Source organism: Haliaeetus leucocephalus, unplaced genomic scaffold (genome assembly GCF_000737465.1).
Source record: "Haliaeetus leucocephalus isolate CR32 unplaced genomic scaffold, Haliaeetus_leucocephalus-4.0 Scaffold295, whole genome shotgun sequence".
Taxonomy (NCBI): Eukaryota; Metazoa; Chordata; class Aves; order Accipitriformes; family Accipitridae; genus Haliaeetus; species Haliaeetus leucocephalus.
The window spans coordinates 8,628,051-8,640,527 of record NW_010972731.1 but is presented as its reverse complement, the minus strand read 5'-3'; the positions used below and the strand labels follow the sequence as shown (position 1 = coordinate 8,640,527).

Genomic DNA, 12,477 nt, shown 5'->3' with positions numbered 1-12,477 from the left:
GGGCGGGGCGCGGCGCACCATGCTCGGCGGGGGCTGGCGGGGCCTCGGGACCGCCCTGGCGGCCCTGGGAGCTGGGGCCCTGCTCCGAGCCGGTACGTGGGGAGGGCGGTGCGGTTCGTCCGGGGATGCGCCCCGGTAGGACCCGCCGGGCCGGGCAGCGCCTCCAGGGCGGCCGGGCCGCGGGGCGGAGGGGGGGGCCGGGGCGTGGGGAGCGGTGGGATGTCCGCCTTGCAGCGGGGCCGGGGTGTGTGCAGTGACCTCCTTGCAGCCGGTGCCGGGGCGGAGGGGACGTGCGATGTCGTCCCCCCTCCCTTGCAGCAGGGACAGGGGAGGGGGCTGCGCTGTGCCCCCGTACAGCCGGGACCCGCAGGGAGCTGGGCGGCTGCAGGCACCCGGCCGTGGGTGGCCGGCTCTGGGGCTCAGCCCGCCTGGCAGCGGGTCCCCCGGCAAGCTTGGAAGTTTGATCGTGGTTTTTCTCTTCTCGTTTCCCGGCTCAGGGGTGCGCCGAGGTTTTTAAGCTGACTCACAGCCCCAAGTAGGTCAGTATCTGCTTAGCTGGAGCCTGTCTCTGTCGGTGGCTTTTCGCATCGATAACCCACCAGGGAGGCTCCTGCGGTGGTTTTGGGCTGCTAAAGCGCTCGTTATTGCTCTGGGAGGAGGGCTTGGGGGACTGGGGCTGGCATTTAAACTGGATTTGGTGAATGGCAGACTTTATTGGCAATGTAAACAAAAAACCAAAACTGTCTAAGCTCTGCATTTAAATTTAGGGCCTAAGTTCTGAAAGCATCTCCTTGAACTAGAGCTTGGGCTTTAGTTTCACAGCGTCTCTGGGGAGTCTTTCCAGAGGCCTTTTGCATCACTCCCGTTTTAAGACCTGGCCTAAATGAGCGAGAATCCACTGGAGTTAACTGCCAGACTTGGAAACCCTGATGCTATCTTGGGAACAAGTATGTGAAACCCAGTAACCAGCAGCTCCTGAGTTCCCCAGGTTGCAGGGTGGGTGCTGCACTTTCCACGCAGGCTTTGCTCCACCAGTGTGTGGGTGCGTGCCCTGCCCATGCCGGCTGGAGCCAGCTGTGCCGCTGGCAGCGTGTGCCAGGTGGGCAAGTCGAGTGGGAGTGGGTGTTGCCCTGGGTTTGTGGACCAACTCACTTGGTATTGTGTGGAGCCACAAACTCGCTGGGTATCCATCTGCGTGCAGAGTATGTAAAAAGTGAATGTAGTGTTTCTTATGAGGCAATGCAGGGATGTTCATCTGGCTATGTGCGTGCAGTCATTTTTGAGTGACAGCCATGTTGGAAATAGGAATTTTCCACTCTTTTCTGTAATAAAAAGAGTAAAACAAAATGCTATGGAGAAAATGTATGAAGCACCCCTTTTCTGAGAAAACCTTTTTTACACTGTGCTGCTGCCTGCTTGCCTTCAGACTCCAGCATGTATGCGTTTATGTGATAATGTTAATGCTTCCCATCTGCGAACCCTTTCCTCTTGGCGACTCAAGCTGCAGTAACAAACCGTTCCAGAAAGCCGAAGCGTGTGATTCAAAGGCTGCTGGTGTTCTGCTCTCCCCAGTCCTCTCTGCTTCAGGCATGAAGTCGGGAGGGATGCGTTACAAAACTGAGCAAAAATGAAGTCATTGGGCATTAATTTTGGAGCAGACCGGCATGTGTTACAGTGATCCTGAAACGATCTGTGTTAGTGCTGGGCCAGGGCAGGGGTTACCTATTGCCTGGGGAGCTTCTTTGAGCACAACTGGGGCTGAGAACGCCCTTCTCGTAAGAGCAGCGCTGGGCGTGCGTGAGAGCGCTTCTGGTCTGCTCACCAAGTGGGCAGGCTGGAAAGGTGCAGCTTAGCTGCAGATGGGAATTCAGAATGAGTTTCATACTTCATGGATGTTTTCTCATTCCTTTGTTTAAATTACATTTTAGAAAACGTTTCCTTATGTGGTGTAGCTTGTTTGTTTGTTTTGTAAGAATTGTGAATTAAACATGCAAAGAGACTTTGGGATCATGGCCAAGGTTAGAAATGGTTCATAGGAAGAAAGCATTTTAAGTATGTGAATAATTCCTTTGACTTGAAGTTAAGGCTGTGTTTTCTTTTGTTTGTTTTTTTTTTCTTCCAGTTAGTCTCTAGTATGCAAACAAACATGCAGTATATATAGCTCTTGTGACTGATAGCATCCAAAAGTGCTTCGTGTTAGGGAGCAATTAAAGAGCAATTGATTTTTTTTTTTCTTTTTCCCTATCAAGGAGTAGTAAGGGTTTTGTTTTGTTTTGTTCTTTTTTTGAAAGGACTCTTCTGCTCCAGAGGAACACTTGGCAGGTATGGATACTTTCCTCAATACTACATGCCTTCACCGTCAAATACCTAGTGCATGCCTACACTGTCATGCCTTGGGGTTTTCTTTGCAGCACTGTGTTTAATTTTACTACCATCTCGCCTCCTTACCTCGCTTCCCTCATAAGCAAGTGAGATGGTGGAGGTAGAAGGGGGAAAAAAGTTCTGGGCAGGACAGTTGTACCAGAGGGGCCTTACAGGTCCCACTGCCCTGGCGCTGGGTGTGCAGCAGCAGCTGCATGCCCCAGTCAGAACTTGGAATGGGATTTTGCAGCCTTGTTGGCCCCTTCGGTCTGTGGAGCTGCAGGGTGGGGGCTGTCCATGTTGGCTGGAGCCAGGCTGTGGGGCCTCTTCTCTCTAAAGCGGGCTCTTATCAGGCGTGGGCAGGACTGACCTGTTTTGGGAGACTGGGGCAGGTTGATTAGGAGCATGGTGACCCCTCCCTTTGGCACTGGTGGAGGTGACCAAGCACTGAGCGTCGGGAGCCTTAGGGAGAGAGTCAGTGGTGCAAAATGAAACAGCGGCTGAGCCAGCATAGTTCAGACCAACGCAGTCACGTTCAGTGGCATGCGATGGCCTTGGGCGTTAAGACAACCGATTTCTGACTTGCAGAGACTGATGCTTCTTTCCCTGCACGTGTATGGACCCAGGCCTGAATTGCAGTGCCCCAGCAATGGAAGACCTTGTCCTCTTTGTTTCCTTTCCTTTTTTTTCTGGCAGAGCCTCTTAGGGCTTGGTTGTTTCTTTAAGAACTGCGTATCTGTGAGTTGAACAGTGGAGCCCGGGTTATTTACATCTGGAATGAGATTTTCTTCTTGGATCTGATTAAACATTTAACCAAAAGCAAACAGGGGGAAGCACTGCTGTTGCATCAAGGTAGCCTGCGAGTAAGAAACCTGCCCACAGTGCGTGCCTGGTACCTGGCCAGGTGGGGAGCCTTGCCTTCCATGCAGAGAGCATGTCTTTTCTCTATGCACTGTGCAGGATGCGATTTCCCCAAGTAACAAACCAGATGTTTCTGTTGTAGCAGTGTGTGTATTTCTGTATTTTTCTTTTTTTTTTTCCCTCCTTTTTTGTCTTTTGGCTGTAACATGGCCTTTTGTGCTTTTTTTGCAAAGTCACTGTCGCAGGCTGACCTTTGTCCAGCTGTTCCCTCTCTGTTCTGCCTTCCTGCCCCTTGAAATCTTCTCTCCAATCAAGGTATAGCGCTTTCACTGCATGAGCACATCTCTGGGAGAAAAGTGTCCTGTCCCTCTTCGGCGCAGCTGCAGGGCACTAAGAGCCTCCCGTGCTGTGGGACACAAGGTGACACAGCCAGGCATTAAGGCTTTGTCCCGTGGTGGCCTCTCTCCTATTCCTCTGAAGGAGGCATGTTGGGCTGTCCATAGCCTTCCTTCTCTGGGGCCATGGGCTGGGGGACCTGCTGTGTTCTGTCCCACTTGTTCCCCTCCCTAGGCTAACCTGAGGTTTGACTGTTTTGCGGTCCCCAGGTCCAGCACAGCTGCGAGCTGTCTTCCTGCACACGGAGCACGAGCGGAGGCAGTCGAAGACGGTCACACAAGCCGACATGAAGGTGGAATTACTCCCAGCCCTCACAGACAACTACATGTACCTCCTCATTGATGAGGAAACGAAGGAGGCTGCCATAGTTGATCCTGTGCAGCCCCAGAAGGTAATGCTGTCTGCTGCCCTTGTGAGCAGGGTGCTCACTGCTGCGGGTCTGGGAGATCCTTCCAGGTTGCCACATCCACGAGAGAATTAGTCATACACTGACTCAGGCGTGGGGGAAAGGCAGGAAATACTGGCCATACATAGGTACGGGCAGGACTTCACAGGCAGTCTGCTTCTGGGCTCAGGCAGCTTGTCCCTGACTTCAAGGGTTATTGACCTGATTTTGGTTTTTGCCCTTAGTTTGATGTAGTGCAGGAAAGAGGAGATGGGACTGAGGGCTCAGTCATGGCTAGCTCGATCAGAGACCATGTGTCCTGACCTGTAACTACGACTTGGCAAAGGATGAGCTCTCTGCAGAGTTGTTGGTGTGGTGCTCTCAAACCTTGGAGCAGTTGTGTCCAGGTTACACCAGGCACCAGGTGTGCTGTTAAGTCATTTCACGTAAGTTGTAATGCTCTTGCTGTCCCCTGTGCCTGCAGGTTTTGGATGCAGTCAAAAAGCATGGCGTGAAACTGACCACCGTCCTGACCACACATCATCACTGGTAACTATCTGCTCTAGTGGGATCTCTCTTCCCTCTGCATAAACACAAGCAGTCAAGAATTGTTGCTTTTCTGGATCAAGTTGGTCTTCTCTAAGCAGGGGCTTAGATGTGAGAAGAAAGATCAGAGCTCAGGAAGTGTTCCCTTGGGCTTGCTATGACCAGATGCATTGTCTAGACTGCAAGCTCTGTGGGCCAGTGCCTTTAACCTTTAAAATGCTGACTTCTTCCAGGTGGCCAGTGAATAAATGCGGGTGAAGGTAGCTGTGGAGTGTGGGAGGGACCACGCTCACACTGAAGTGCTAGGACATGCCTGTAAGGCATGCTACTCGCAGTCAGCACTTGTGGGAGGATTACCTGCGTTGCAGATTAACTCTGCCAGGGACATAAAGATGAATGTTCCGCTCTAGCAGTTTTGCAGTGCTGAACCTGAGTAACCTCTCCTGTGGGTCATAGTGGAGCCATCTCTGTGGCTGGAGAGCCAGCCCTGATCTGCCAGGATCAGCACTGTAAGCGAATGCTGAGCTGTTTGGACATCTCCACGGTGTCTTGTGGGACACTGAATTACACATATCCCAGTTATCCCAATCTCTTCCTGCCCTAGTTACTGGAGAGTTGACCGTGAGCCCCTAAGGCTGGTGTTTCCCAGCTAGGTATAAACCTGTGGGGGGTTGTTCCTCCCTCTCACTGCCCTAGTTACTGGAGAAATTGTCTCCACTTGTGTTGATGTGGCATATCCTTTGATATGAGGGCAGTGTTAGAGACTGGGACACTAGTTGATCAGAAATGATCACCTTGAGGTTACCATTGCAATATGAGTTATGATAAATTTGTCTTCATCTCTGCCCAAACCATTTTTCTGACCTTCCAGGGACCATGCTGGAGGAAATGAGAAGCTTGTAAAGATGGAGACGGGGTTGCGTGTGTATGGGGGAGACAGCAGAGTTGGAGCACTGACACAGAAAGTGTCTCACCTTACATCACTCAAGGTAAAGGGAGTGAGCTGCAGGACTTGGTTGGGGACATCTCCCGTTTGTGTCACAGCTTTAGAGCTGGACTGGTGTGGTCCAACTTGAGTTAATATTGTGGTCACAGCTCTTTTACCTTTTAACATCTCTTGGATGTGGTTGATAGTTTAAGTACAGCTTTCACCCTTTTCCAGCCCTGTGAACCATAACCCCTCTGTCTTGTTTTGGCCGGTGATACTTCTTCATTGATGAGAACACTGGCATGGCTCAGACACCTGCGTTGCCTGGGGTGTGCTGGGTGTCCATGTGCTCCTTGACAGCTACCTTAGCTGAGGTGGTCAGGACAGACGTGTGGAAGGACAGGGCTTGTGCTCTGCTTAGAGCCTAGTTAGCACCGAACAAATGCAAGTGGTCCTCTCTGAATGAAGGCTGGAATACAGGGTGAAGAGAAAGTGGGCCGGCAGTGCTAGCTGTCTGCATTGCTTTTCCAGAGCTAAAGCAGCAAACCTTGTTGGTACCTAGCTGTTTGTTTACAGATGAACTGGCAGATGACATAAACTGCTGTGAAATGTGCAGGCTGGTATGAATATCACTGCTAGTCCTGTGGTGCACCTTTGGGGGGGGACAGCAGCAAAGAAGGGAAAACAGAAATACATGGGAAGGTGTGCAAATCAGGGCTGTGGGGGAAACATCCCCTTGGCCTCATGAATGTGTTTAATCCTTCCCTTTTTATGAGTGTCATCCACTTCTTCCCTTCAGCTTCATTTTTGTTTGGAGCTTTTTACACTTGATTAACTTTGTTTAGGATTTTGTGTTGCTCTGGATCTGTTTGCTCTTGCTGCCAACCAGACGCTGAGTCACTCTGCATGTAAATGAAAGAATCTGGTGGTTCTCTTTGTCACAACACCTGCTAGGAGGAAACAGCTCCCTTCCAAGTCCCTGCCATAAAACCCTCTTGCTGGACTCTCACAGGAGCAGAGCTGATGTTTACTGGCCAGCTGTGTGAGAATTTGCCTGTAGGAGTACTAGACCATTGTAATAGTTGCAATTCTTTTCTAATCATACAAATGCTAGCAAACAGTAGCTTAAGCTCTAGTCTTCTGCCTTCTTCTCAGGTGGGATCTCTTAATGTGAAATGCCTCTGTACGCCGTGTCACACTTCTGGACACATCTGTTATTATGTGACTAAGCCAAATAGCTCCGAGCCACCTGCTGTTTTTACAGGTGAGGAGTTGGGAGGTTACATCGCCGGCAGTCTGTGTTGCAAAGGAATAAGCTACCCCTCTGCCTGTGTGCTCCTGACTCTGGATGTGCATTCATCCCTTACTGCCAGTGCAGCTGGTTAACATCCACATCTTGCCCCCTTACCAAGTGCTACCAGGTAGCAACTGTAGAGGAAGCCTGTGATACCCCTCTGGGTTTGTAAGCCATTGCTGGACACCCTGCAAGCAACATCAAGAGCGATATCTGGAGGAGTCCTACATCTAGCATTTTCTTCCTTGAAACAAGAGCTGTTGTTTTGCTGTCTCAGACCAAACTGTGGCTGATACCAAAACCCGTTGCTTTTCCATATATCTGTACTCATGTCTGTAACAAAACTGAGAGAAGAGAAAATAAGGGAGTAAGACAGGGCTGGTGCTCCATCTCTGGTAGCCAGGTTCTGGATCCTGTTTTGGAGAGTAGGGTTCCCCCTTCCCTGAGACTGCGCCCAGTCTCCCCAGACTGCCATGTCATCCCTCTCCTGATGGGCATTCTCCAGAGCTTTCACCAGCTGCTGCATGGAAGAAGTAACGGCTTAAGCAAGATTTTAGGGAGCACTGGGGAGAAAATGCAGAGGCGACTCATCTTTGTTGAACTTCATAGCAAAGAGAACAAGTGTTCCTTGTCCACTCTAGAAAGGACAAGAGGGGACAGCAGACTGCCCACAGGTAGGGAAGTGCTGGCATGGTTTGCCTGGTGAGGCTGTGGGGTTTCCTGCAATTAGAAGTTGCGTTTGCCGCGTGGGTTTATGTAGCACTGAGCCCGTATGGGGCAGCAGTGTAGCCTGGCACTCTCTGTGCCTTCTGCTGAGCTGCAGCCAGGACGGCAATGGCAGGACTGAGCCCTCGGGGACCGTGTGCTCACACTTTGGTGTGAGGAGACTTGTCTGGTCCTGATGCCGTGTCACGCCTCCCTTGCAGGTGACACACTCTTTGTGGCTGGTTGTGGGAAATTCTTCGAGGGAACCCCGGAGGAAATGTACAGAGCACTGATTGAGATTTTGGGCAGCTTGGACCCCAAAACGGTATGAGCCTCTCCTTTTGTGCTAGTAAGTTAACCAGCCAGAAACTACTACAGACATCAAAGAAACTATCTTCCTAATAATACTGTTGTGCAAAGAGAGAATTTCTCATGTGTTGAAGGAATGAATGCTTACATCAGGAATTGTCTTTGATGCTGAATAGCTGGAGTCGTCTGGGAAGGAAATACCTGCCCCAAATACGTTTGTGCTTTGTGGGAAAAGAGTAGGGGCTGCTTATTAAAGGCTAGTGAGCTGGGATGCCTGGGCTCTTTCATCAGGCTTGCCGTTAAATTGGCAGATAGTACTGGCTGATAACTCCTGGCACTGCTCCTGTGCATGTCTCTGGCGGAGAGTGTCGTGTATCCAGGAGGGCTGACTCTGTTGTTCCTGCTGTACCATAACATCGATGATGGTACCTGACACTCTACCTTTGTACCTTCAGAGTTACCCGGTGTCACTCTTCCTTTCTCTTCCTAGAAAGTTTACTGCGGTCACGAATACACAATCAACAATCTCAAGTTTGCTCGACATGTTGAACCCAATAATGTCGCTATCCAGGAAAAGCTTGCTTGGGCCAAGGTAAGCTGGTTCATCCTTTGGCTAGACTTGATGCTTTCATGGAGGCAGAGCCTCTCTGAGGAGGTAGAGGAGAGAAGACAGCGTTGGGGAGAAAGAGGCTGAGGGAAGGGAGTTAAGAGTCAGAAGCTGCAATATGTTGTGCGTCCAGGGGAGCGACGTATTGGGGAGCACGGTTTGTGTGTGGCCCAGAGAAGACGGCTTGCTGCCTGGTGGAGATGTGACCCTCCCTGGAAACTTCTTGGTATAATTACAGGCTGATGTCCACGTCTGTCTGGGAGGGTCAGCTCTGTCCCAAGTCTCTCTGCGTGTGTCTCAGTGCTTGTCTGTCTGGCTGTGTGCATGGCCCTGGGAAGGGCCTGCCCTGAGGAGAGCTCAGGCAGTTAGGTGCAGCACTGAGCCTGTGTGGTTCATATACAGGACGTTTCTTGTTCACCAAAACATTCCTCATTAAGCAGAAATCTCTCCCTCGTTACAGGCAAAGTATGACGGTGGTGAGCCAACCATACCTTCCACCATTGCAGAAGAGTTTACGTACAACCCCTTCATGCGAGTGAGGTATGGAGGAGATGTGGGTGTGGGAGTGGTCCTTGTGTTTGGAGGGGGGATGTGGGAAGGAGGAGGTCTCCAAAGAAAGAGCTGTAAGTGGGGATTGCTCTCCTGCCTCGCATATTCCTGTTCTGAGGCCTTCAAGACTCTTCTTAAAATATACTTGCTGTCCTAGAAGAAGCTTGCTGCAGTGAAACTTGAAGGGTTGTGGTGAGCATCTTTGCCAGTGCTGAAGTCCCTGACTCAGGAGACAGAACAAGCTTCATTGTGTAATTACGTTCCTTCATCAAGCAGTTTGGCAGACAGGCGCAGCAAAAGATGCTGTTCAAGGAGTAAGAGTGTTTGCAGTTTCCTCTTGCCAATGAGCGTTTAAACCAAGGGAGGTGATAAGCCTGTGCCAAAGCCCTGAGTGTTTGATCTTCAAGTATAACATTTCCCCTTGATGCAGGCAAAACATGATAGTAGTGACTTCATATATAAGATTTTTATCTTTCAGTCTTTGCATTTGCTGTCCCTGGTGTTCCCTCCTGGCAGGGAGAAGACGGTTCAGCAGCACGCAGGGGAGACTGACCCCATCCGAACAATGGGGGCCATCAGAAAAGAGAAGGATAACTTCCGAGTCCCGAAGGATTGAGCACTCTACCTGGATCACTTTAATGTCAGTTTAAGTGTAATTTAGACTATTCAGATGTTTTAGGAGTTGAACCTTCTGTTGTGGTTGAGACAGTCATATTTAGGTTTTTATTTTGTTTTAATTAAGGAAAAAAAAGCACTTTGTCCTTGTTGAGATGTTCTACAGCATATTTATATTATGATGAAGAATATTTATCCTTCTATTGCTGGCTCTCAAACTGTCACATGTCACATGCAGATCATTTTACAAGTGTCGGTACGTGGCTCAGAGTCTGGGGTGGGGAAGGGTCAAACCTTGAGGTCTAGGAAAAGGCTCTTGTCACTTTTGTAGGAGCCTGACATGAATGCAGACAGTGGGACTGAGGCCTGAGATATCTTCATTTAAAAAAGAGACAAAATGCAGTAACTACATTGCCAGCTGAAGATTTGAACTTTTTGTCCATGCTGCTACTTAAACAAGCACTTCTGAGTCTGTTGCTTCTGGCTCCACTAAAACCAGTTCTCAGGGACAGACCTGCTCTGCCACTGCCAGTTCAGGGCTTAGTTTGTGAAATACGCAGGGTGGTCTGGCCCTGGGAATGGCACATGGGGACTGTCCAGCTTTTCTCTTCTCTCTGACCTTCCCTGTCGTGGACTGCAGTAACTTTTCCAGGCAGCATGCTGGCTTAGAGATTGCACTGTTGCTTATACCCTTTCTCTCTTAACTTAAGGCTGTTTGCATGTACCTGCTTACTGCTCTTAAGTGTGAGCTGTATGTTAACTTGTATTAGTACCACACAAACGAAGAAGGGATTTGTCTGCTGGTTCAAAATCCTGAGAAGAACTTACCTAGTGACTAACTGCGTGTCTAACAGATCCTCCCAACAGATGCCTTGCTGCCGATAGCCAGAACAGCGGCTTTGTACCTTGCTGTGAGTAATGTGGCAAAGGAGCATTTATTAGCCGGGTGCTGTTCCTCAGTGAGAGAGCGACTGTTCTGGTGAGCACCGGCCGTAGCCGTGCTGGGCCTGGGAGACTCCAGCTTACGGGCCTGACTTACAGTGGGTGCTGTGTGCTGCTGGGGTCGATCACCTGCCCTGCAGCCCCTGCCTGGTCCAGCCTCTCTGCTAGGAAAGCCACAGAGGTGATGTTACAAATAGTGAGGGTGTCCACGTATTGCCAGATTTAAACAGGGCTCGGATCTCAGACCCCCGGAGAAACCCCATTAGCCTGGCACGTTTCTTTTCCTTGGCTGGTCGGTGGGGCTTAAAAGCCATCTCTGTTCTTGGACTAGTGCTGTATGACCCCTGACAGCAGCCAGCTTGAAAACTGCAGGGAGGGAACTTCCCCTTGGGCTGTTTTTCTGACGCAGGAATAGCGTGTCGAAGTGGATGAATGGGATAAACTTTGGGGGAAAATAAATCCAGATTTTCCATGAGTGGGTCACCCCCCTCCTGCACTTCCCATCCTCCAGCTTGGTCTTTAAACAAAAGAGATGGAGTGAAGGGTGGTAGGCATCTGTGTCTTTAATGCATCTTTCTCCTAATTATATTTCCCTCCTTGTTTCTTGGTCTCAGCTGCGTACTGTAGATCTGCTCAAGTACAAGAGATTTTCAAACAAATGTTTTGCAGCTGAAACTAAGGAAAGATTCAAATGATTTTGGTTCCAGTTTCTCCCCCTCTCCCCAGTGCATGTTGGTAATGCCACGATGGAGTCCGTAACCATGGGGGTGTCACCGCTGTAACTGTGGTCTGCTGTTCCAACCAACACGCTGAATGGCAGTGTATGAGCGGGATTTGGTGTAGCACCATTTCTTTATTTGCTTTAAAAAGGTAAATTTTATGTAGTTCAGAAAAAAAAGTGGTACCTAAAACTTTACCGCCTCCTTAACTTGAATGCTGTGCTGCTACAAGGGAGCATGACTATACTGATGGCTGTTTGACAAATGAGCAAATAAATAACAGCTGTAAACCGAGCATTGGTGGGGTGCTCTGGAAGAAGGGGCTTTCTTTATCTCACAATTTTTTTTTTTTTTTTTTTTGGTTTTGTACTAGCGATTGAAGTCAACCAACTGGAAGCGTCTTTCTACCTAATCCTGGGGGGGTGCCAGGTGGCATTTTGGGATCCTCTGGGGCTTTATTCAAGGTCTTGTTACAACTGTATTTTCTTTTTGAAAGAAGAACGGAGCACGTTTCAGTGCTTGTTTCCTGCTTTCCAGCGCCATTCCTTCCTTCATGAGTGGCATTTTGGGGGAACTATGGTCAATCCTGAACCGGGGCTTGTCCCCACCTGGGAAGGGAGCCGGAGCACGGCTCTGCTCCTGCCTGCCCCACGCCTTCGGAGCTTTTTGGGCTCGAGTGGGTTGGAGGCTGTCCCTGGAGCTCTGGTTTTGGGTGTGCAGGAGACTTTCCCGGGACCTCCCCTCCTGTGCCCGAGACTCGTCCGTCCGTTCCATCTTGCGTCACGATGTTCCCAGCGCCTGGCGGGAGCCGGCACCCCCCGACCCATCCCAAGGATGGGGAGAGCTTCATCCCTCTCATCGTTGGCGGTGGGAGAAGTGGCTGTTTTTGCCACTTGCTGCGGTTTTGGGGTGCGGGGTGGGGGGGAACGCCGTGTGCCCCAGCCTTCCTCCTGCTTGGGCTCCCCTCCGCCTTCGGGCTACCGTGACCTGGTCAGCCGTGGGGCCCCGCAAGTGGATGTGGGGGCCCACGGTGAAATGGCGAGGGGCTGTTTCATCCCTCTGCCTTCCACTGCGGGGCTGGGGGGGTCTCACCCCTCCTGCTCTTGCACCGGCAGCTCCGGGAGCCGCATTGCACCGGGGCGGGGGCGGGGGGGGAAGGAAGGAAAGAAGCCCCCACGCAGCGCACGGGGGGCCGTGCGGGCTGTCACCCCGCCCCACGCAGCGTGATCCGCCCCGCACTGCACCGGCGGGGGCGGGACG

At 50.8% G+C, this 12,477-nt stretch overlaps 1 protein-coding gene across 7 annotated transcripts; it reads left to right on the top strand.

Moving 5' to 3' along the window:
- Positions 1 to 6: 6 nt before the first annotated feature.
- HAGH (hydroxyacylglutathione hydrolase) lies at positions 7 to 11,044 on the top strand. 7 transcript variants are annotated; one of them, XM_010570450.1, is made up of 10 exons: positions 7 to 92; positions 3,828 to 4,009; positions 4,488 to 4,552; positions 5,421 to 5,538; positions 6,633 to 6,741; positions 7,698 to 7,801; positions 8,276 to 8,377; positions 8,853 to 8,932; positions 9,458 to 9,581; positions 10,411 to 11,044. In XM_010570450.1, exons 1-9 carry the CDS (start codon positions 20 to 22, stop codon positions 9,555 to 9,557), a joined length of 933 nt encoding a protein of 310 aa, XP_010568752.1. In that variant the 5' UTR covers positions 7 to 19; the 3' UTR covers positions 9,558 to 9,581; positions 10,411 to 11,044. The 7 variants fall into 7 exon arrangements, with proteins under 7 accessions (XP_010568752.1, XP_010568751.1, XP_010568757.1 ...); XM_010570455.1 differs by adding an exon at positions 2,292 to 2,322 and having other exon boundaries at positions 44 to 92; positions 9,458 to 10,488; XM_010570452.1 differs by lacking the exon at positions 7 to 92 and adding exons at positions 498 to 539; positions 2,292 to 2,322 and having other exon boundaries at positions 9,458 to 10,488.
- Positions 11,045 to 12,477: the final 1,433 nt, after the last annotated feature.